This window comes from Paramisgurnus dabryanus, chromosome 13 (assembly GCF_030506205.2).
Source record: "Paramisgurnus dabryanus chromosome 13, PD_genome_1.1, whole genome shotgun sequence".
Classification (NCBI taxonomy): domain Eukaryota; kingdom Metazoa; phylum Chordata; class Actinopteri; order Cypriniformes; family Cobitidae; genus Paramisgurnus; species Paramisgurnus dabryanus.
This window is the reverse complement of record NC_133349.1, coordinates 35,291,242-35,316,503: the sequence shown is the minus strand read 5'-3', so window position 1 is coordinate 35,316,503 and position 25,262 is coordinate 35,291,242. Positions and strand designations below refer to the sequence as shown.

Genomic DNA, 25,262 nt, shown 5'->3' with positions numbered 1-25,262 from the left:
ATTTTTCATATTATGAGTGGTCTTTTATTGCTTAAAGTAAAGTGAAGTGCAAAGGTAGTTTATCATGTGTTACAAATGATCAAACTCTAAAAAGTTATAACAACAAATAGGTGCGAAGTATTAAAATATAGTATAGCTGTTGTTGCGATTATCAGGACTCAATAGAAATTGTTACCAGGCAGTTTATCTACCCCTTCATAACTACACACACAAAGATGGATCAATTGTACAAATTACTTAACACTTTTATTATCTGTCTTTGTCTTTCAGTAACATTGAGTCGATGAGGAAACAGCTAGACAGTCTAGGACTCTGCTTTAATTGGGACCGGGTGAGTGTGTTTGTCTGTGTGTTGTTAAATCTGACCTGTTTAACACTAACATCTCTTTCTGTCAACTTTTATATCTTACATCATTGTTTCAGTGATGAAAGCTGTGCCAGGGATAAAAAATAAAATTGCCTTGAAGCAGCACGACTTTTTATATTGTGAAACACAAAAGGGATGTTAGATTGGATGTAAGAGGCTGTCAGTGCCTCCCATTATGCACCTATTGTTTCGTGGAAATGACAGGATCTGGGTTTGGAAAACAACAGGGCGAATAACTGATGACTGAATTAAAATTTTGGAGGGGAACCCTGTAGGCAAACATTTTTTTTAACGACACTCAGAAATTATGCCTGCTTCCTGGCAGATATTAAATGCATACAAATAAGGTGTCAGGACATCTGTCATTGTAAGAGCACAGTTTTGAGTGCCTTAAAGTTGTCATGTGATGCATTTTCTTATGTTTAGTTGCTTGGTCTTTGGAGTGTTAAAAGTTGTTTGTGCCATAGATGTCGCAAAGTCTCAAACACAAAGAGATATTTTTCTAAAAGTGAAGGCGTATCCATGCCTTTTTAAAATGCCTTATTCAAACACCTCCACACATACTGTATGTACATCACTGTGTGGAAAGTTTTGCATAGCACCAACAATATTTACAAGCAAAGAAAGAGGTTTAACCCTAATTCTCGCTGTAGTATTGTTGCCACTACCATGTCATGGAGACACTGTGCTTTGGGAGCTGATATTCCAAAAATTGTAAAGGGTGCAACATTTCCGTCACACACTTAAGGTATTAGGCCATTCACAATGCACTAGATAGCTGGCCAATCAGAGCACACATGCTTTACAGACCATACATATACATATACATATTAGGGGTGTGACGAGACACTTAATCCACGAGACGAGACGAAACACGAGATTGGGTTCACGAGAACGTGACGAGATGATATTTTTACACTTTTTAAGAAATTCTCAATGATAAAATGAATGAATAAGAAACTGAAATAGTCATTTTTAAAAGTTTTAACTAATCAAGGACTGTCCCTAACAATTATTTTGCTAACTGATAATGAAGTAATTTGTTATTTTGGGGTAATAAAAATAGACCCAAGTGAGCAGTAGCCTTTAAAATTACATAATAACGAAGATGAAATAATAAATTGTTCAAATAAATTATTAAAACCAAGTTACATTAGACAACATTACATTAACAAACACATTAAATTTGTGTCCTATAAATAGAAAGCATTATGTATGTTATATAACAAATGCCTGCAGGGGGCGATAGAGGACTTGTCTCGCGGAAGCTATCTTCACTTTCACTTTAGACAGAGAAAAACGCTTATTTTTAGCCTAACAATGTTTAAACCCATTTGAATATTTAATATATGTCCATTTCTTTACAATAGAAATGATACAGCCACTGTCATTTTTGAGCAAGAACATGCAGACATTAAATCATGAACTCTGAGTGAGGGTTTAATCTGCTGAGACTTCACATCTGACACTGATCAACAGACAAAAACAACCCGTCTCAGACTCCACACGAGTTCCCAGACGAACATTATTGGAAATCCAAACAAAAAAGCAAACGCTGTAAAAGACAGAATATAATGCATGCACAGTAAAAGGATCTAACAGAAAGCTGCATCCTCCGGAGGTCGCATATGCAGGCTGCATACGTCATCAAGATTTCAGTTAATTATCTGAGCATTAGATTCGCAAGTCGTGAGCATATTACAACAAGTTGGGATTAACTAAGTAGTAAACTTTATAATTGTTAATATTCTCTAATAAGACCGTCTTTATGAAGTAAATGCAGTTTAAAAATGCAACCTCCGAAGGATGCAGTCTTTTATTTGAGAAACGGCCAGCATTTCACCTTTACAAGAAATCTCGCAAGACACATTTAATCTCGCGAAACACATTTAATCTCGCGAGATCTCGTCGCACCCCTAATACACATACACATACACATACACATACACATACACATACATAGCTTAGCTTACTGCAAACATGTGTCTGACTGAAACACTTTTCTAAAAGTATGTAATTATAAATATATCTTTCACATTTTAAATGTTAATGTTTTTAAATGTTGAACTCCTTTTGACTGAATACAATCTTGTGTATTCTTTTAATAGGAGATCACCACCTGCCTGCCTGACTATTATAAATGGACTCAATATCTGTTTGTAAAACTGTTTGAGGCTGGCTTAGCCTACCAGAAAGAGGTAAGAAATCATACTTTCTACTAAATTGTTTGCTGTTTTGCACTAAATATTTTGAATGTTCTGTTCAAATCAAAAATCACGTTTTTGGTCTATTCTAGAGGAAAAAGAAAAATATTGTGCTATCTATTGAAAATCATTTAAATATAGACATATTTAGGTTGCACTGATCCAAGTTACCCAATTGCAGCTCATTAGTAGCCTACCTTTTGGACCGTCCTTTTAATTCAATTCAATTCAGTTTTATTTATATAGCGCTTTTCACAATTGGTAGATGTTTCAAAGCAGCTTTACATTAATAGAAGCAGTGAAAAGCACAGAAAAACGACAGATAGCACAACATAATACATGATAACACAAGCAGCTAAATTTGCTGCGGCTATGAATCAACATTATAAGCGAGTGTATTACTAATGTAACGTATAGAAGAGTGTGCTAAGTTAAGCCAAGAAGGCTGCCTCCCCGGGTTGAAAACCCCCTAGGAGTAAAAAACCCCGGACTTTTAGCCGGGGAAGTAAAAAAAGTCCTAGGACGGAAAAACCCTTGGGAGATATATATATATATATATATATATATATATATATATATATATATATATACATTGAAACGGATAAGGAGATTAAGCGGAGATTAAGCTTTTAGATGGTGCAATGATTCTTACGGAGGACATTAGTATCCAAACCAACGCGCAGTGCTTTCAAGCTACAGTATACATTTTAACAGTATGTTAATTCCCAGGTATCGAAACCTTTTCGCTGTTAACCCAATGCTCTACCAGTTTAGCTACAGAAACCCATGGAGTGGGAACACAAATCATATCATTCTGGGTAACCGAGAATACCAGAGAGACTGATTTTGTTTGTGTATTTATGTTTACAAAGTGAAAAAAGTGATATTGTTTTATGCAGCCTATTAAAATGTAAATATATTCTTAATTTAAAAAAAATATTAAATTCAGTTTTTTGGAAAGTTTAAACTCCTTTGTCATGTTCCTAAATTCTATAATAATTGATAAGCTTTTTTGTCATGCATGCCTCTGTTAAATGGTGGCACATTAATGTTTTACAAAAAATGATCAGAAATGTAATCAGAAGCACACATGCTCCCAAAACAATAAGCATGGAGCCCTGATATGTATTTGTTATAAATTAGCGCTCCAGGTTTTGTTTTAATTAGGGCTGTCAAAAGATTAATTGTGATTAATCACATCTAAAATAAAAGTTTGTGTTTACATAACATATGTGTGTGTAATGTGTATAATTATTATGTATATATAAATACACACACATTCATGTGTATATTTAAGAAATATTTGCATTTATATACTGTATAAACATTTATATAATTTATATTATATAGAAATATAAATATTTTATATATAAATATAACCAATTTTTCTTAAATATATACATGACTGTGTGTGTTTTTATATATAAATATTAATTATACACACTACACACACATATGTTATGTAAACACAAACTTTTATTTTAGATGTGATTAATCACGATTAATCTTTTGACAGCCCTAGTTTTAATAGTTTGTTTGATCACTATGATAGTGGTTTATGTGACATGTGAAGTGATTCTTGTAACCTGTTTAGATAAGGAAGCATTTGCCACTGCTGGGGATTTAAACAGTGAGAGCTTTTCAACCTAACAATCTCAACTGAATCTGAGCATAACGTTGTTAAAGGCACACTGTGTAACTTTTTGGAGGCTCTCTTGACAGAAATGCAATATAATATACATATCTGTTTTCAGTTGTATATAAAGACCTTAAATAAAGAACTGTATTGTTTTTATTATGGCAGAATGAGCCATTTTTATCTACATACATTGCGGGTCCCCCTTACATCGCAATTTCGCACTGCCACGTTTTGTCACTACATTGTATCAGACGAAGATGTGTTTGTCCTGTGGTGTCTACCGTAGCTTCTCTATGCTTTTTAAAGGGAGGGGTGAGCGGTGGACTGAGCCACAATATGCCTCTGAAATCTACACACATCACCTTTAATACAGTTACTTTGCCAAGACACCTGTGAAAGCTTAATAGAGGACTTCATATGTCCATTTAAAATCACCTTGACTCCAGTTGGTTAAAGAACGATTGTCTGGAGAAGTGAAGTTAGTTTTAAAAAATCTAGCATTGTTTGTTTGCAAATTACCATTGGTTTGTTCAGCTATTATCAAATACATTTTTAAGTCTTGTGTTCACTGTGCACAGGCGCTGGTAAATTGGGATCCAGTGGATCAGACAGTTCTCGCAGATGAGCAGGTGGATGAGAGCGGATGCTCGTGGAGGTCTGGAGCCCCTGTTGAACAGAAGCTTCTTAAACAATGGTTCATCAAAACCACCAACTTTGCCAAGGTACATAACTCCCCATGACCTTAAGCAACCTCACCCTGGAGAAAGACACTAAATGACTTTTATGCTCATGGAAAACTTAGATGAGTTAATAAAAATTGTAAAATTAATAAAAATACATTTCTGTAGTAAATACACAAATACTGCTTAAGACCACTTGACTGTTTTTTCCAGCTTATCAATTTTCAGGTGTATGTTTAAATGTTTCAATTTAGGTTTGTATACAAAAATATTATTTCTAATCCAAAAGTATAAATTTTAACCTCCAAAATGACATTAAAATAAAGTCATCAATCCACACAGGTGTATGTAAAGTTTTTGACATTAAGGTACACGGTCAGCGTTATTTCTCTGAACAAGTTTAGGTAACTTTGCGTTGTAATAATTTACAGGGAGACTTCAGATATAAAAGCGGAGACTGATAAAGTGATGTTTTATCATTAAAATCTGATAACGTCCTATTTATTTAATAGAATGTTTGGTTATACCAACATGGCGGCACGGTGGCTTCACAATTGTGACATCATGCGCAATCCAGATATAGATCAGTGAAGTTAAATCCATGAATTTGATACAAGGGCCACAAACAAGTATATACGGAGTTGCTTTCTACACTGTAAAAAAATCCTTGTTGCACTTATATTTTTTAATTTAAATGTAAATTCAAGTTGAATGTTGAGTGTAGTTTTATTTAAATTAGGAGAATTGGCTAAGAAGGAAGTAGGCAGCAAGGCAGCTCAGTGTTCTGGTTTGATGTGTTGTGACACAGCGTGTTCCTGTGATTCACAGTGACTCGAATTTTCAGTCTATGTGTGTGAGTGTGTGTGTGTGTGTGTGTGTGTGTGTGTTTGTTTGTGCGTATCTGTGATTTATATTGAAAATGTCCAGGTGTTGGACAATTAGGATGAATGGTGTAGCCATTTGTTTATATGCATGGCCTTGTGGCTAATCCTCACTGTTTGCACATTCCATAAGTAAGAGCAGAGTGTGAATGTTGAATTAACAGAGCAATAGCACTGCTGCATATGAAATAATGCATTTCACACAAACATAATAGAAGACATAGCAGAGTTAAAAAAAAAATTGTTGGTGCATGTTTTGCTGGCACATTGGTGGAAATTGGCACAATTTCTCAATTCCAAGAAAGCAAAGAACAGACTCGTGTTTTCGTGGAGACCAGGCAACCTTAAAGGGACTGTAAGTAGGGTTTTAAGTGTTTTATTAATCAAAATCAATGTCTTTATTCATAAATATGTCCTCATTGGTGTCAAATGACCTCTGCCAACAATCTGACTTTTCTTTGTAAGGTTAGAATTTCTTCTCTTTACTTACATTGAACGGGTAAGTCCAAGGAGGCTTCCATGTCGTTTCGCCGTTTTGATAAACTATTAGGGCTGGGTATCGATTCAGATGTTTCAGATCGATTCAATTTCGATTCACAAGCTATCAAATCGATTTGATTTCGATTCTCGATTTAATTTTCTCAGGTTGGTTTTTATACTCGATTCTTGATTCAACTCAATGAATATAGATTTAATACAAATACTATATCAATAAAAATAACAGTGAACATAAGTTTACAAGTGGGTAATTAATAAAAAGAAATTAAAAGCCACAACACTAACTTTGTCGTCTTGCTTGCAAAATCTAAAATGATTCCATACCTCTTACTTTTTATGTGAAGGTAGCATCAACGTCAATGAACCCCCTAAAACCGCCATTTTAAGCACTGAATGAAAGAATGACAGGGTCCTTGGTAAATACGTTCAGTGTTTGCAGAAAAAAATATGGGGGAAAAAAATTGATTCTGCTCTTTGAGAATCGATTCTGAATCAACCACGTTTTAAAAAACGATTAATCGGAAAATCGATTTTTTTGCCCAGCCCTATAAACTATAATAGCAGAGAGGGACAAAAAGCACTATCAACGCGTTTCCACAACACGTTTTCATTCAGAACACCAGTTGAAACGGACAAGGAGATCAGTGAGTAGATAACGGCTACCGTAGTTGCAACACGCATTTGGAAAAGCGAAGCGCTAGAGAGCACTGTTCGTTTGAATGCAAAATACTATGAAATTGGAAATTAGATGGGGGTAAATCCTACCTACTGTCCCTTTAATTGACGCATCTTTGTGAAAATTGAGATGTGCTGCAATCTTCCTCTTGGTTACATGACCATCTCAGCAGATTTTAACTATATTCAAGATTCAAAAAAATATAAACATACCATTATTTATTAACATTGTTTTATTGCATGTTAATGTTGCATTTTGTCATTTTTAGATGCATAAATGAAATTAAAAGTATGTAGACATATGATGTTTGCAAGTGAATGCATTTGAAGCCTAACTGCTTGTCATCTAGTAGATCATTTAGAGACAGAAAGGACGTTACCTGGTTAAAAATGGAAGGAGTGAGAGAGGTTTTTAACTGTCCATGAGAGAGGGATCCACCGAGTATATTAACTAAACAAGCAAGCAAAGTTATTCTTAAATAACAACAGGTAGAAGTCTAGGCGATAGAAAAACGAGGTAAACAAGGTATATGGTGAACTTACGCACTACTGCGGTCACCTGATGACTACTTGCTTCTTCAAATTTAGCAGGGTAAGTGTGGCTGCTAAATGCACTTACGGTCGGTAGACACGGCCTTGCAATTAGCAAAACAAACGCCTGACTGCGAAACTGCGATCTAGTAACTGCAATCTATAAGTGCAAAACTAATAAAGTGCAACAGAAGCAAACTTCTTGGTTAGAGCTGATGGAGTAAACAAGCAAAGCAAGGCTAACAAACACAGCAGAACCAAACATTAACACTTAGTAGTCAGTCAACGAGTATATTAACTAAACGAGCAAGACAAGTTCTTTAACTCACAGGTAGGAGTCTAGGAAATAGAAAAATAAGGTAAACAAGGTATATAGTAAACTTACACACTACTGTGGTCACCTGATGTCAGTACTGCACAGTCACCAGATCTGATTATTGAGCCACTTTGTTGTGTTTTGGAGTCAGGAAATGTCTTCCCCCACCAGCATTACGTAGTGACCTGGCCACTTTTCTTCAAAAGAAATGCTTCAACTTTGCCCACTTTGCAGGACTTGTATCTGTTCTCAAGACATTCAGCCCCTACATTATTGTAATTCTAATCTAATTAACCACCTAAGTTATTGTGGTCTAAGTCTGGGTGTTTCAGTTTCATTGTCCAACCACTTTCCATTACCTCTCTAATGGGCAACACTTCTCAACAAAGTTCCAGTCTAATTTGAATGCACATTCTTATGTGTTTTCTGTGTGATCTCATTATTCTTCTGTAAAGTCATTAGTGATGTCTTACACCAGATTTTGTTGTGAACATGATGATACCTCAAATTAGACAGCTTATTGGTGAGACTGGTGCCTGCTATTATCATTTTAAATGATCATACTTATTATTATTATTTTTACCTGGCAGATATAGTAGAGTCCCAGGACTTATCTAGGAGACTTTTATATTGGGATTCGTTACTAAAACTTGGACAGTAAGCAAACACCTATCATCAGGGAACAAGCTACAAACATTTAATTATCCTTTTAAGGATGTTGCGTCACTGTGCTGCTATATTTGCAACAAGACCTGTCAATTCTGTGCATGCGCAAGGTCCCTCTCCCAGAGGATTTAATAATTTAATGGAAGATGATTTGCTCTTCTTACTGGGTGTTGGCAATCTTCCCCATTCATATCTATATCTATGTGGCGCATCTGGTTAATATTAAAGTGCACCTATTTCACTGCTAAAAAAACAACGTTATTTTCTGTATTTGGTATAATACATTGTGTACAAACGCACAGGTTTTGTACAAAACTCATTGATTTGGCCAGCTAATCTGTACGTTGTGATTGGTCTGAATACCTCTGACGTCAGCCGGAAATGTGAAGCTCCTTACCATGTTTGAAAGATTCGCTCACAATGCAATGCTAACAGGAGTTAACTTACAGGCTGTGAGTCACAGTGGGAGGAATTATGATAATGTCGGTCTTGTCTACATCATCAATCCCAGGAAGTAAACTGTTTCCTACAATCTGTGTTTGTTATAGTCCAAGAAAATTTGTGTTGGAGATGAGAACTCGCATCATTGTTTACTTTGGGGTTTGTACCCTTTGCATATCGTTTACATGTACTTATACACACTTACACACCTAAGGAAGTTTAAAAACGTGAATCGGACCATACTGTAGGTGCCCTTTAAATATTTTTGATACATTCACATTTCCTTAAAGAAATCTTCAGCACATAGTCACTCAAGCAAAACACTGTGCAAAGAAATGCAGTAGTTCTGAATGCACTGAAGGATCTTCTGATTCATTCATTTTTTTTCCAAACAGAAAGTTTTGTAGATTTGTGTGTTGCCATAGAGACTCAATATATGCTTTCAAAAATATTCTTTATAAACCACATCTTATTTGAAAACATGAACAGTTTTGAATAGAAACAAAGCCTTTGCTTTGGCTATTCGGCAGTTTCGGCTCCATTGAGCGTTTTGTTTGCCTCTTACATCTCACAGCGTATCAAAATCCCATCTAAGCGCGTTTGCAGTCTAAATGGTGACAGTTCTGTTTCCCTAATGAAATTCTCTTCTGTATTACAGACTGTGAGAAACCAGATAAGAGATTACTTTACATCTTTTGTGTAAATGTACTGCATCTGTGCTTGTGGTTTGCTTTGTGTTGAGTTATGATATTTTCCTAAAGAATAAATAGTTTTTGTCTAATACAGTCCTTAAAGAGCCCCTGTTGTGCTCATTTTTAAGTTTGTAATTTTATTTTTGGGCACTGCTAGAATACATTTACATGATTTAAAATGTTCTCCCTTCTACTAAACTTCTATTTTGGAGCCCCTGTCTCTTTAAAGCTGAAAGTGTTTATTTACAAATAATTTAAAAAAGCATTTTTTGAGTATTTTGCTTAAAGCTATGAACAGATAGAAAACTTACTCTTGGTTGAGTAATACCAAGGATGTTGGAGAATTTAATGAAAAAGTTAATCAAAGACCCCTTGTAGATATACAGGTCATAACATTACAAATTGTAATTAAACCTCCACAATTTAGCTATAAATAATAATCTGAGATCTGCAATCTTGTTACTTATTTGTAGGTGTAAATCTGCCCACAGCTGAATAGAAAACCCTTACCAAACCAGTGTTCACAATAGCAATGCAGCTGATAACTATTTTTGATTGCAGATGTAACCTAACAGTTCATAAACAGATCCATCTAAGTGCTATAGATGGATTTCAGTCATGTGACCTTTTACGTCATGCCGCCATCTTGAGGACCTACCGAGTACCAGTGGGTTATTGACAAGCATTGGCTACCTTGCTACGATTGACTGATTTCTTATCTTTTACTGTCTATGATTCTTATGGATACAGTAAAGGGCAACATGTTGCATCTCGACTGTCATGAAAATAAACGCTACTTTAAAAAAATATATCTTGGTTAGGGTGTGATGCCTGTTCGATCCCTGATGCGTTCTTCCAGCCACTGTCCGCTGCTACCGAACTACCACTTTTTTCAAACATAAGAAGGCGCGACACAACATGAAACTTTGCTCGAAGTATCACCTGGATCTCTACGCATGAACGCGAGCATTGAGAACATTGTTTGTATACACAGAGTTTACTAAAAATAAAGGTTTTGAACAACTGACTTTGGATGTAATGATGTCCGCTCGTCATCTCTGCCAGACGTAAATAATCGATTTCCGAATGTGAATGAATGAATCTCATATGAGGCTCCTTTTTCAACTAGAAGGTCAATATTGTTTTTTACTTGTGACAAAACAACAAATTATCCGTGCATTTATATGGAACTATGCTTTAGGAGATATCAATCTTTACTCTCCTCCCAACTTACGTCGCAATTGGTGATCGATACATCTTGACTGGGAAGATGGCGGCGAGCGGACGCCAAATCATCCAAAGTCAGTTGTTCAAAACCTTCTTTTTAGTTAACTCTCTGTTCACAAACAATGTTCTCAATGCTTGAGTTCACGTGTAGAGACACAGGCGATACTTCGAGAAAAATATCATGTTGTGTTGAGCCTTCTTAGTGTTGTTAAAACAGCAATTTTGATGCTCACAGCATATTGAAGGCATAGCTTCAAGTTCTTTTGCGACCACTTTAGGTCCTCAAAATGGCGGAAGACAAGTGAGTGACGTCAGCTGATATTCATGTATTCAAGACAGAAAGATTGACAACAATCTTCATAATTCTATTGAGAGTTTTATAAAAGAGCTGCATTCTTGCAGGTTGTGATTCAGACGTCCCAAATGGTTCCAATCGAAGTAGAAACTGTACCATGCATTAGATGTAATCTCAAAGAAAAACACACGTTTAAATGTACTTTATGACTTAAAGTTGCTTTTGGATAAAAGTGTCGGCCAGATGGTGATTGTAGAAAATGTAAATGTTTAAAACCAATAATAATGCCTTGTTCTGCATGATGCTATTCTACAATTCTTAATCCAACCCCACACCTAAACTACGGTGGCCCTGAGGTGCAATTTTATTTACAAGATTTAAAACAAATTTACAAGTTTTTTAACAAATTTACAAGTTTTTTTTAACAAATTTACAATTTTTTAAATAAATGTACAAGTTTTTCAACAAATTTACAATGAGTGAACACATTTACAAGTTTAACAAATTTACAAGTGTTTAAACAAATTTACAATGAGTGAATAAATGTACAAGTTTTTTAAACAAATTTACAAGTTTTTTTTAACAAATTTACAAGTTTTTTTAACAAATTTACAATTTTTTAAATAAATGTACAAGTTTTTCAACAAATTTACATGTGTTTAAACAAATTTACAATGAGCGAACAAAATTACATGTTGTAAAACAAATTTACGTTTATTACGGAAAGGGTAGGTACAATACGCTGACGTCACGCATCCGGGACTCCGGTCACGTGGGAAGAAACCCGGAAGTATCGCCGTGAATCACATGGGAGTTGCAAATGCGATGTTGTGTATTAGGCTGTACATCGTATTAACGTAAAGAGAGTGATAATATATATCCTTTCATCTATTCCCGAGTGACTCAAAGGGATATTGGACCTTATTTTCAGGTAAGTGAAATAGCTTTAGTTAGCTAACGCTAGCTTTCCAAGTTGCACACGTTTCGGATGGCAGTTATCAAAATAATTCACTGACTTTCTCATTAGATTACAGACAACACGAGAGGGTGCTCCAAACTTTTTAATCAGGACTGCATTGTTTGTTCGCTCCCGGGGTTACATAGACTGAAACGGGGAAGCGTGACGAGTTTGTTTACATGGTGCTGTAAACTCCAACCCAGGAGGACACTTCAGAGGAATCAAGGGTGCGTTAACTTGTTCGATGATATAATCTGAATAATCTTTAAAAGATTAAGATTTTATGTAATGAGACGATTTGTTAAAATTACCAAAATTTATACTATGAATTATATTTTCATTTAATCCTCTCTAAATGTGATAGTACTGTAATGTTTTATCATATTACAAATACTCTAATGTTGCCTAAGCAAACTGACATTTATGTCAGATAGATAGATAGATAGATAGATAGATAGCCAAGACTGAAATCATGATTATGTTAATTTCCAGTGTCTGTGATGTTGAAACACTAAAGGAAGAAGAGGAGGACCACCATTTGTTTCCTGATCAGAACACAAGAGAAGAGTGAGAAAAAAATTAAGCAATTCATTGATGAAAATTAAAACATGTAAATAAATCTTATGACCTCCTTGATCTTTCTTTTTTTACATGCAATTTTCTCCTCTTTCTCAATACACAGATCTAACAGTGGTTTGGGGGCATTGCAAGACCATGATTACCTGGAAACATCTCCTATTATGGAAGAGCACAACATCATGCTCGCAACATTTGTGTCCTGGATCAGTTCTTCTTGTTTCTCTGCTGTATGAGGCAGGGGCTTCTTTCCGCAGATTTAGCTGTAAGGTTTAAAGGTCCCGTTTTTCCTGATCCCATTTTTTAAACTTTAGTTAGTGTGTAATGTTGCTGTTAGAGCATAAATAATACCTGTAAATTATAAAGCTCAAAATTCAATGCCAAGCGATATATTTTCTTTAATAGAATTTCCCTTTTAAAGCATACAGCAAACGGACGGTTTGGACTACAGCCCTCTACTTCCCGATTGAATGACATCCAAAGAAGAGTTTTTTTTACTAACTCTCACCCACAGGAATACGTCAATCGCAAGCAAAGCTTAAATGGCTCTGCTAAGCTAAGTTGCTGTTAAATCACAACACACTAAACAAACTACTACACAATTAAAACTCGATATATATTTCTGAAGGAGGGACTTCATAGAACAAGGAAGAAATCAGCCCGATTTTAGGACAGTGAAAACAGTGCTATAGAGATAAGTAATTATGTGAAAAATACTGTGTTTTTTTACACACAAAACATGAACACACGCTATATTGCACACCATAAACACAATCATAGTTTAAAAACACAGGAAAAACAGGACTTTTAATCTGTCCAAGGCAACAGTCAGTCGAATATGCATAACATGGGCTAATGTCCAAACATCTTTTCACTTCACAAGAGGTGCAAAGTTTGGACTCTCATTCTCACGGCACCCATTCACTGCAGAGGATCCAATTGTAAGCAATGTAATGCTGAATTTCTCCAAATCTGTTCCAATGAAAAAGCAAATGCATCTATATATTGGGTGAAAAATTCCTTTAATCCCAAAAACAGACTTTTTTCATTTAAATGTTTTTACTTTGCTTTACTATTACAATTTGTACAGTAGATAGAAAATATACATTGGAACAAATTTATAAACAGTGGTGTGAAAAAGTGTTAGCCCCATCCAGATTTCTCATGTTATTGCATATTTATGTCACACTTTTATGTTTCAGATCATCAAACAAATTTAAATATTAGTCAAAGAAGATAACACAAGTGAACACATCATGCAGTTTTTAAATGAAGGCTTTTATTATTAAGGGAAAAAAATCTAAACTACATGGCCCTGTGTAAAAACGTGTATTAGTACCCATTGGCTTTTAATGTAAATATGATTGGTTCTAAAAATGTACATATATTTTTTTCATACTTCATTTATAAATAAAACTATATTTTGAACAATTAGTGAAATGCAGTTTCTTTAATGTACAGTTATTTACTTAACACGTCTCTAATGTGTGCGTTACATGTTTGTTAGAAGTGTGTGTGTGTGTGTGTTGTTCCTGGCTTTATAAGCTGTTGGGCAGCCATTAGTTAAAAAAAACAAGTCCAACTTAATTTTTACTGACTTCCATTTGTCTCCATCAAAGTAAATGCGTTCCAGGTGGATTCGGAAGTCAGTTCTGGTTTTGACAAAAAAAATCACACCATGTTATCCCTGTGATTCCTCTGAAGTGTCCTCCTGGAGTTTACAGCACCATGTAAACAAACTCGTCACGCTTCCCCTTTTCAGTCTATGTAACCCCGGGAGCGAACAAACAATGCAGTCCTGATTAAAAAGTTTGGAGCACCCTCTCGTGTTGTCTGTAATCTAATGAGAAAGTCAGTGAATTATTTTGATAACTGCCATCCGAAACGTGTGCAACTTGGAAAGCTAGCGTTAGCTAACTAAAGCTATTTCACTTACCTGAAAATAAGGTCCAATATCCCTTTGAGTCACTCGGGAATAGATAAAAGGATATATATTATCACTCTCTTTACGTTAATACGATGTACAGCCTAATACACAACATCGCATTTGCAACTCTCATGTGATTCACGGCGATACTTCCGGGTTTCTTCCCACGTGACCGGAGGTTGGATGCGTGACGTCAGCGTATTGTACCTACCCTTTCCGTAATAAACGTAAATTTGTTTTACAACATGTAATTTTGTTCGCTCATTGTAAATTTGTTTAAACACTTGTAAATTTGTTGAAAAACTTGTACATTTATTTAAAAAATTGTAAATTTGTTAAAAAAACTTGTCATTTTGTTTGCTCATTGTAAATTTGTTTAAAAAACTTGTACATTTATTCACTCATTGTAAATTTGTTTAAACACTTGTAAATTTGTTAAACTTGTAAATGTGTTCACTCATTGTAAATTTGTTGAAAAACTTGTACATTTATTTAAAAAATTGTAAATTTGTTAAAAAAAAACTTGTAAATTTGTTAAAAAACTTGTAAATTTGTTTTAAATCTTGTAAATAAAATTGCACCTCAGGGCCACCGTACTAAACCCCTAAATGCTGCAACACCCACCTTATTAGTTATTAGTTAGCACTAAATAAGGACTTTATTGAGGCAAAAGTCATAGTAAATAATCAATATGTGTTCCCAATATCAATATAGTAAAGTGTTATCGAAAGCATTGTAAGTGCTCTTTAATTTGGCCTCGAAACAAACCATGGTACTCATACTGCAAGTCAAAGGCGGGACTATCTAAGTTCAAATGTTCCAGTTCCATCCTCAGTTTCCATCAGGTTAGAAAGTTGGAGTCCTGAACAAGAGGACAGTCTGTCCCGGCTTTACAGGTTGGATTATAACTGTGAGCTCCATTCCAGACATTGTTTTGCCAGGTAGGATAGATGAACCCGAATGATGGCTGCCTACTAATGTCTTGTTCAGGACAACTTTCTAGCCTGATGGAAATGTAGACTACTCTCTTAGATTGGATGGCTAGATCCCAACCATTTCCTCATTCTTGTTACAGTGTCTAATGTCTCGTCTGAGAGTAAGTCTGAGTCATTAATAAGTGCTAAGGCAGGGAACACCATTTGGGTGGCCTCCAATTATTTTGTATTTATCTTCTCCACAGGGAGAGCAGCCTTTTGTGAGTGATACTGCTAATGGATTGTGACAGAGAGGAGCAAGATATCAAAACCCAACCCTTTGCTTTTCATATCTCATCCTTTTGGTGCTTAGTGGCTCAGCTGACCCCTTTGGCCTTAACCTTCATTATTATGCATAGCTTCCTTCTTTCCGTCTTACTTGTCTTTCACACAAGCAAGAGCTTCTTTTTTAGCCCAAAAGTCGGTGTGTGTGTTGATATTGTGAGGGGTTTGTTAGACACTTGAGGCCATCAAGCTTTGTCTTTTACTTTTGATGTGAGTCCAGACACTCTTTTTTTGCAGCAAGTTAGTTTCCTGGAAGTATATATATCCTATAACATGCCTATTCAACTTAATGGCTGTCCATAAGTATTCAACCTACATGTTGCCATCTTTATTATTAAGTGCTCAGTTTTGCGAATCAAACTTTGAGGTAATAGCCAAGTCATAAAAACCATGCATCTTATTACACTGGAGACATCTCTCTGATACAACCGAATATTAAAGTTACAAAAATACTGTTTTGATAAAAGTAAGCATATTTCCAAAATACTTTCACTGTACACTCGTTATTCTTTCCACGGCACATTTTTTTATATTGCATATAATTACATTTTTGTAGGGGACTGTTGTAAGAGATCAGATTCAGAAGATGATCAAAACATACACAGATTTTTACTGTTTTTGGATTAGTGGATGCTTCTAGGTTTTATAAGTTGGGTAAGAGTGCCACCTAGTGGATCATAGCAGAAACATGGAATGCCGTAAAAACTTGTGAAGGGCAGAGAAGCGTTTTCTCTTAATTGACTCATCAATGGCCCAGAAAGAGTTAAAGGCAGGGGTCTAAAGGTATTTCATGCCTTCTGATTTATTAACACAGTTAAAGAATCGGATTCTGGTTCGTACAAGTTTCAGAAGGTTTTTTATAGTCCTTATATGGGAACAAGTGTTGACACGAAATCAACGTCACCAAAGAAGTGTGTGTTTGTTTTTGAGGGAAATTTAAGCTTGTTTAGCTTCCCAAAGAACCCAGAATTTTGGGAACAGTGGATGCAGTTTGTTATTCTGGGGTAGCAGTGGAATTGTGCAAGTGTGTTAGTTTAACGCTGGATTCTGTTGAAATGGGGCGGTCCCAGTTGTTAAAGAACCAGGTTATGAGTCACAGGTGGTAAGTAAACCTGCAACAAATGTCTGTTTTGTTGGCAATCGGCCTGAACGTGCATACAGTATAATGTAACCAACACGAACGTAGTGAATCATAAGTTATCCAGAGATTGTGGGATAATCTTTTGTGTGTTTGCTTGCTCGTGGCTCGCTCCGCCCATGGTATGCCTTCTCTGCTTTTCTCGGAAAGTAGCGGTACAGCTGATCTGTCTTTTATAAACTAATACAACTAGGCATGGGTCGGTTTCAAGGTATACCAAGGTTTTAAACAGTCATGGTTTTAAAACCACTAAAATGTTCTGTGATACCGTCTCCAAGGTATGAGCTGTGTTCATTAGTAGCATAGTATAATTTAAATGCTTTATTTTTACCTGGCATTTGAAAATAACACATTTTAATGTTGCAATGGCAAAACCGCAACACAGTGAAAACGTGGTATTTTTTACTAAAGGTTATCATGCCGCCAGAATCTTATACTGGCCCATGCCTAAATACAACTAAAGACTCCTTAGAGATATTAAGAATGCAATACTACTCTATAGGTCCTCAAGATTAACAACAGATTAGCAGAACCAGTGTGTGTTATTTGACCTTTAAGGATCCCTTGCATGCATTATTTACATTATGTAGTCAATATTTATGAATTATGTGTTGCAGCCCCTGCTGGATGCTTTGGTTCATCTTCCAGAATGGTATGGTGTCAAAGGCATGCAGGCCAATTGGATTGGAGACTGTTCAGGGTGCTTTTTCAACCACACATTAAAGGTACGGCATGCTTCCTTAATGAATCACCCGTACAGCTCTTGTGTAAGCAGAAAAGATTTGGGTTTCATCAGCTCTATGGCTCCTTTCATAGAAATGTATTGCAATGTATTGTGAATGTGTGCTGTGAGGAGGCTGTGCACTGTATGGGTCTTTGAGACTGTTTATGAATGGATTTTGTTTACTGTTCCTCTCACTCAGGTTGATGGTCAGGACACAGGGGAAGTGTTATCTGCATACACCTGTTCTCCAGAGGCTGTGTTTGGAGCTGCCTATGTTGCAATCCTGCCCTCCCACCGCCTGCTACATGGGTCCTCTCCTCTCAAAACAGCTCTGCTCAATGCTCTGAGACCTGGGAGAGGTGACAATGAAACTTACATACATACAAATACCTGGGCAAAGGGCAAAGATGTTTGTAAGGGGCCTCTTAGGGATATTAATGTTTTCCCTAGATCATCCCCTATAGAGCACGTCCATGGAGAACAGATTTCTCCTAACAAGATCTCAGTTATCAGCAGGATGGGATCATAAAGGGTTTAATCTGGTTCCAATTCTAATGCCAGTTTCAATAATGGTTTCATAAGACGTGAATTAATATTCTTTTAGTAATTCTAGTGGAACTACATCTTTGGGGCTTTTCACACGACAGTTAACCCTGGGAAATCTTTGTTTTAAACCCCTCTTTTAGCCCTGCAGGAGCGTTTCACACTTGTAAATATAGAAGCAGGTTATTATCGCATTTTGTCCTGTGGTGGTGCTAAACATGTACAGCTTGAAATGAAGCAGGGTTACAATGTTTTGACTCGATGCTTAACAACATACAGCCAATCAGAAACTCTGTACATCATAATACAAGCTTTGTGTACTGTCACAGAAAATCTTCATACTGTGAAGACAGTCATTTAATCGGTTAAAGGACAGTAAAAATTATGTGGTGATGGAAAACACTTTGAACTGGAGAACAAATGATCCCAGGAGGTTAAACAAGTATTTATTTGGCAACCTGTTTTGTCATTAGCTACAGTATGTTTCTATCTAAAGTAAAATTGGAATATTGCATAAAAAACACACAGAGGACATGTATTTTTAAAACAATAAGGAATTTATTAGGAAAGGTGTTTCTACGTAGTTTGTGTGCATTTCTTCTTGGATAATAAAAGTATATTTATATATATTTAAAAGCGCTAGGGCCCTCTTTTTACTTTCCCTGGTAACTAGTAGTGTAACTTATTACAAAAAATCTGTAATAATATTAAAGTTACCTTCTAAAAATGATGTTTTTGTCAAAACGTCACCAAGGAATCTAGCTCTTTTTTTTTTCGTTTTGCCAACATGTTTGTTTGGTTCCTACTGCTTGAGCCCTGTTGCGGATTTTAGTATATATGTTAATGATTTTTTAGGTTAATTTAATTACAGGTAAGAATAATTGACAACAGGCTGTTCAGTTATTTAAATATAGTGCTCACCAGGTGGTAATGCGGTACGATGCGAAGCGGTTGTGCATTATTTTTTAATAATTTAAGGACTGGAGTCAACTGACCCTTCGCTAAGCCCCGCCCTCCTTAGTTACTGTTGCTACGCCTGTCAAGCTTTCACGCCTGGAAAGTCTATTTTATAATACATACGCACCTGTGTCAGGCCTTTCCAAAGAAGATAATTAGTCATTTTTGGCGAACAGGTGAAATATCTGAGGGAGCAAGACAAAAGGGAATGCAGTATGCATTTGAGGGATATATCCATGACATAATATTTAACAGAATCGAAAATAATTGAATCAAAATTGAAGCTTAAGCCTATACGTCCCAACACAAGCAGCAGCTGCCTCATACGCTGACCATTCAAATGGTAAACACAAACTGAGGAACAGCTTTGTTCATGCACAGCAGGGTAAGTGAGATTTGTGAAAATAATCTTATAACTATTAATCAAGACATTAGCTTGAGCACTTTGCAATGATAACATTCTCCCACTTATACAACTAACCCTGGAAGAGCCACGATCAGCTTGGAGTACTCAGGGGTAGGCCGTCTATTAACGTCTATGCTTAAATATTTTTTAAAGTATGTCAGTCAGCCTCCGTCTTGCTTTTAATCATCTTATGTTACGTTCAAATATATGCATTATGAACAAAGAACCGTCATTATTTCCAAGCAATGATGTACTGAGTTAACATTAACTTATGTTTTTTCGTTAATTCTGTCGACTTTCACGTAGGGTATTTCTCCCTTTGGGTTTAGGTTTCGGGAAGGGATAAAATTCAAACTTTTAGGATACTGTGTATCAGATTTACAATGCATACGCACAATGCTTTGGCATGTTTTCCTTGCTCGAAAGCTTGACAGACCTTCCGCGCCTAGTAACGGATGCTAAATCATGAATGGACTGTGGCGGTTTTCTGGCGTGGCTTAGCAAAGGGTCAATTATTCAGCTTATACCAAGGTTACCACAAACATTGTTCTGTTGAATATTTGACAGATTTGGTGTGCATTTTACAGAAAAATAATCAACAGCCCAGTGGTTTAATAGTTGTTAAAAAATTATTTGAGCCAATTCAATTGTACTCTTCCTTTATCTGTAACTTTCATGAATTCACAGACTGTAAATTTTTTTTATTTAATAGAAAAATAATGTAACTAGTGTAAGTAATTACTGTTGGCTGGGAGTAATAGGTAAAGTAATAATATTACTTTTGAAAGGAGTAACTAGTAATGGGTAATATATAAAATGTTTTGATTAGCTAACCCAACACTACTGTTGACACCGCAAATATGCCAATGAGACCCAGGATTTAGAGAGATATGTGTAGTGTGAAACATCAGTGCCTGGTTGCATGAAAGTCCTTAAGCTAAGAAATCCCTTAGATATAAGGTTAAGGGTACCCTTAATAAAAAATGGGTTGCAAGAAAAAACCTTAAGTGTTCACTTAGGAAACTATAAGGCTGTCAATAAGTATTTACCCTTAATATGCTAAAGTATTACCTTAAGTTCTGCTATACACGCGATAGCTGGTTTTATGGTTGTTTAAGAAAAGGAAGTATCAACGCTCATTTTTAACGATCAAAAAAATCCCTAGGAGAAAAGTAATGCGCATTTATTAGGAGAATATCGGTTTGATCGACAGTTAAGACGTTTGTTGCAGCGCTCTTAAAGAAATCCCCTTTCCCCCCTTAGGGAAACCTTCAATTTAGGAGTTTCATGCAACCCGGCACAGACTTTTAATACCCAGAGTTATTTCTTAAGCAGTGTGACACAGAAAACTTAGAATTCCTTTTATCCGGGGTTTCGATTAAGTCATTTCAAGTATGAAAAGCCCTTTTGATTTCCAATACAGGTGCTTGTCATATAATTAGAATATCATCAAATAGTTGAATTATTTCTCTAAATCAATTCAAAAAGTGAAACTTGTATATTTTATACACAGACTGATATATTTTAAAATGTTTATTTCTTAAAATTTTTATGATTATAACTGACAACTTTTGATGATATTCTAGTTATATGACCAGCACCTGTATTAGTTATCAGATGTGTTAGGTTTGTTTCATTGACCTTTGATCCCTCCATGTGCAGATAGCCTGACTGGGGTCACCGCCCTCAACATGTTCACTGGTCGTGAGGTTCCAGTAGTTATATCTGCCAAAAATGAGTTCCAGGGACATCTGGACACAGTGATGGGTGAGTTGGTGTTCCTGTATCAGAGAAAGGCTGTTTGCATTTAATTATTTTAAATCAGAGCGCACCTGTTCGTTTGTCTGTAAATCTTTTGTTGAGTACATCTGCATTTGTGTTTTATCCAGCAGTGCGTCATTATGGCATGTGTGCATGTTTAAAATATATGACTTCTGTATAACATGGCCTTTTTATTAGACCAGTCCTGTGTTTATCCAATGGAATTATTGTGTGTTCATTTAAAATCAGAAGTGTTTTGGACCATTTATTGTTTATTTTGTTTTTAAACAGGCATCCCAGATAGCAGTGAAGAGGATGCAGAATTGGCTCGGTCTCTGGGTGTGAGCTGGAGCTCTGTTTTGAAGACAGATGAAGATGAATCTCAGACTTTAATAAACTCAGCTGAGGTAAACTCACCGTCACAGCTCTATACAGTGATGTATATTGGACATATCTTACAGACTGTAACCTGTGATCAACATTCCTGCTGTAGTTTACAGGTCAAAACCGACAAGAAGCTTTTAACTCCATTACCCAAAAAGCCCAGGAGAGGAAAGTTGGTGGATACCTCACTAGTACAAAGCTACGTGATTGGTTAATTTCGAGACAGCGTTACTGGGGCACGCCCATTCCCATAGTTCATTGCGGTTCATGTGGGCCCGTAGCAGTTCCAGAAGAGGACCTACCAGTCATTCTACCAAAAATACCCTCCCTCACCGGGAAAGGGGCGTCACCTTTAAAGATGGCACAGGATTGGCTGAGATGCCAATGTCCTAGGTAAGATGTTTCGTTTTGTCTTTGGTTTTGTGTGTGCAATCAATCAGTTTGGATTCATTTATTGCTAAGGTTTTTATACGGTTCAAAGACAAAAAGTTATTTAGATCAGAGCTCTTTGTAATGGAATAATTTTCTCTTATATGAATCACTGAACTCCCACTATGTCTTGTGCAATGTTGACAGATTCGGCCAGATCTCAATAAAACTCAGTGTTCAGATCTCAGTGTTTCAAATCTCATGACACCATGGGAGTTAAGACTTAAAAGTGACTTGTTTCTAGGAGTACTTGTCCCCAGGAGGCTGCAGGGATCATTATTACCACTGAGTCATGTAGTGACTGAAAATGTGCTTAGAGATTTTAACCTCCCAGTGTGAAGGGTATTAATAGACCGTCCCTGACCACCAAAAGCAATAATCCAAGTGACACAGTTGCTGAAAGCTGCTGACATTTTAACCAAAAGCTTTTATTTTAATGGTCATGGGGGCATAACAAAAATCTTTCTAGGCTTCTTATTTTAAATTATATCGTCTGTTTTACAGATACTTTGCAGTGTGCATGCAGATCCGTTACGCACCCGTTGTGCTTTCACACATACTCCGTGTGCAGAGCGCTGCTAATCTGTGACCTCCACGTGACACCGATTAAAAATGAATCACTTGGTTCTCGCTTTATGTGGAGAAACACCTCCCACTATACAATACAATATACTGTGTAGAGTATTTTTTCCAATTAAAGTATAATTGTATATAATTTTGACCAGATTAAATACTCCATTTGGAAAATTATGTTTATTTTTAAAGGAGAACACCGCCGTTTTTCAATATTTTACTATGTTCTTACCTCATCTTAGTCAAATTAATACATACCATATAGTAGATTGTTACTTAACACAACAAAACAAGATAGATTTTTGTGTTACACTTGTTTTTATTAAATATACATGACTATGACCTCATTAATATGTAACTGCTAACATATTTTGTAATTTATCTTTGTAAAAAATAATGAAATTACATTTTTATTTAAAATTTCAGTTTTGTCAAATGTTTCAAAAGCGACCAACAGTACAAACTTAAATTGTTGAAATTTTCAACAGTTTGAACGCTATGAAAATTAAATTAAATCAAATAAGAATAATATACATTTTCAATATACAAAAGACATATAACACAACGCGTTATAAGAAAACGCTTTTGGAATTTAAAAACACCTTTCTGAATCTACACGCTGAAAACAGTGTGTAAATAACGCAATATTTGTCTGTCAAGGTCTGTCAAGGGTTGCATGCTAAAGATGTTGGCATAGTTTGGAATGCAAATGTTATCAGGGCTCGGAGAAAATCGCTTTGTTTAACGTCGTCCATGCTCTCCCCTACTTGTTTAGTGAACTGTCTGTCATATGAATTCGGTGTCACATTTTCAATCGTGATGTGATGTTCCTTAACTGTATCAAAAACTCCAAATTGTTACCGCAGTATGTTAACTGAGTTTAACTCACTTTGTGTTTGCTGTGCTCATTTGTTTCGATTTCTCCTCGAGAGGCAACGCAGCCTTAAAAGCGTAAAAATCGGTCGCAATTGAGACTAAAGGATGCATAATCATTATCGTGTTTTGGTGATTGTTATTGGCTTTTAGGCTACTTGTCCAGCAAGTAAAATTCTCTTTCACTTGGCCTTTAAAAAAACACCTTGTCCCTGATAAGCGGACAAGCATTGATGTCGAGCCCTGCGATGTGTATTTAAACTGCTTAAGTTGTATTGCGTCAATTGAGAGGGGACGTAAGTTTTCCTTGTTTAATTTATAATTAATGATATTTATGCTCTTACAGCAACATTACACACTAACTAAAATTTGAAAAATGGTATCAGGAAGAACGTGACCTTTAATGTAAAGCTGCTTTGAAACAATTAAACAATTGTGAAAAGCGCTACATAAATAAAATTGAATTGAATATTTTCACTTTGAGTTTTACATTTCGTTTTTCAAAAAGGTAATTTGAAAAATCTTAGTAATATTTTTCTATTTTGTTTAATATTAAAGGGGCAATAAGTAGGATTTTAAGTGTTTTATTAATCAAAATCAATGTCTTTATTCATAAATATGTCCTCGTTGGTGTCAAATGACCTCTGCCAGTGATCTGACTTTTCGTAGTAAGCTTAGAATTTCTTCTTTTTATTTACATTGAATGGGTAAGTCCAGGGAGGCGTCCATGTCGTTCCGCCGTATTGATAAACTATAATAGCAGAGAGGGACAAAAAGCACTTGCCTACCAACGCGTTTCCACAACGCGTTTTCATTCAGAACATGTGAACCAGCTGCAACTGACAAGGAGATCAGCGATTACATAACGGCTACCGTAGTTGCAACACGCATTTGAAAAGGGGAGGAGCTAGTAAGCACTGTTCGTTTGAATGCAAAATACAATTCTACCACTAGATGGGGGTAGATCCTACTGATTGCCTCTTTAAAAAAATGTATGAAGTTTAAAATGAAAACAGAAACATTTACGGAGCTCAGATGCAAAAGCCGCTAAACGCCACCTCTGTCAAAAATGAAATAATTATATTAATGAATGCTCTTAGCACATATTATACGTTCATCAAATACTTTGCTTCCAATCCTCTTAGTGCATGGAGGATCAATTGGATGAACAATGGTGCAGTAAAAACCAACGATCACTTTTTTAAACATTTTCAAATTCTGATTTTCATCATTTCTATCTAAAGAGCCCAACTATAATTAGGATTCGGAAATCTTAAAGTTTTTGTTGGCAAGCACTACTTGCTTTCTTGTAAACAATGAGATTGGATCATTTCTTATCAACCGATAGCTCAAAAGTAAATCACTTTAGTTTTTTTGATGATGACATACATTTAACTGAGAGGCTGTGGAGAGAGAAAGAGAGAGATCTGTGCTTATCTACCTTGTCTTTAAGAAAAAGAGGAATCATTTCCTCAGCTGTGATATTGTCTCTGGCCTTGTGTTTAGAAGTTTAATTGAATCTGAGCCAAGTAATGCACACACAGAGACACATGATTGCATAAGAATACACACCTGAACAGCAGCCGCAGGACACTGTAGAGTTTCACATGATTTTAAGGAATAGCCTCATTGTGCTGCTGTA

The 25,262-nt window shown here is 35.9% G+C and overlaps 1 protein-coding gene and 1 long non-coding RNA gene across 4 annotated transcripts in view; both read left to right on the top strand.

The window, feature by feature from the left end:
* lars2 (leucyl-tRNA synthetase 2, mitochondrial) overlaps positions 1–25,262 on the top strand; it is a 71,570-nt gene that overhangs the window by 21,772 nt on the left and 24,536 nt on the right. For all 3 annotated transcript variants that reach the window (XM_073811688.1, XM_065275810.2, XM_065275809.2), the window contains 8 exons: positions 271–331; positions 2,476–2,565; positions 4,789–4,932; positions 17,588–17,695; positions 17,894–18,053; positions 21,263–21,367; positions 21,653–21,768; positions 21,855–22,138. In XM_073811688.1, coding sequence (XP_073667789.1) covers positions 271–331; positions 2,476–2,565; positions 4,789–4,932; positions 17,588–17,695; positions 17,894–18,053; positions 21,263–21,367; positions 21,653–21,768; positions 21,855–22,138 — 1,068 coding nt within the window. The remainder of the gene's footprint in view (positions 1–270; positions 332–2,475; positions 2,566–4,788; positions 4,933–17,587; positions 17,696–17,893; positions 18,054–21,262; positions 21,368–21,652; positions 21,769–21,854; positions 22,139–25,262) is intronic.
* Positions 11,926–13,161, top strand: LOC135765284 (uncharacterized). Its single transcript, XR_010540606.2, has 4 exons — positions 11,926–12,043; positions 12,140–12,297; positions 12,563–12,637; positions 12,753–13,161. It is a non-coding gene; the product is annotated as an uncharacterized lncRNA (long non-coding RNA).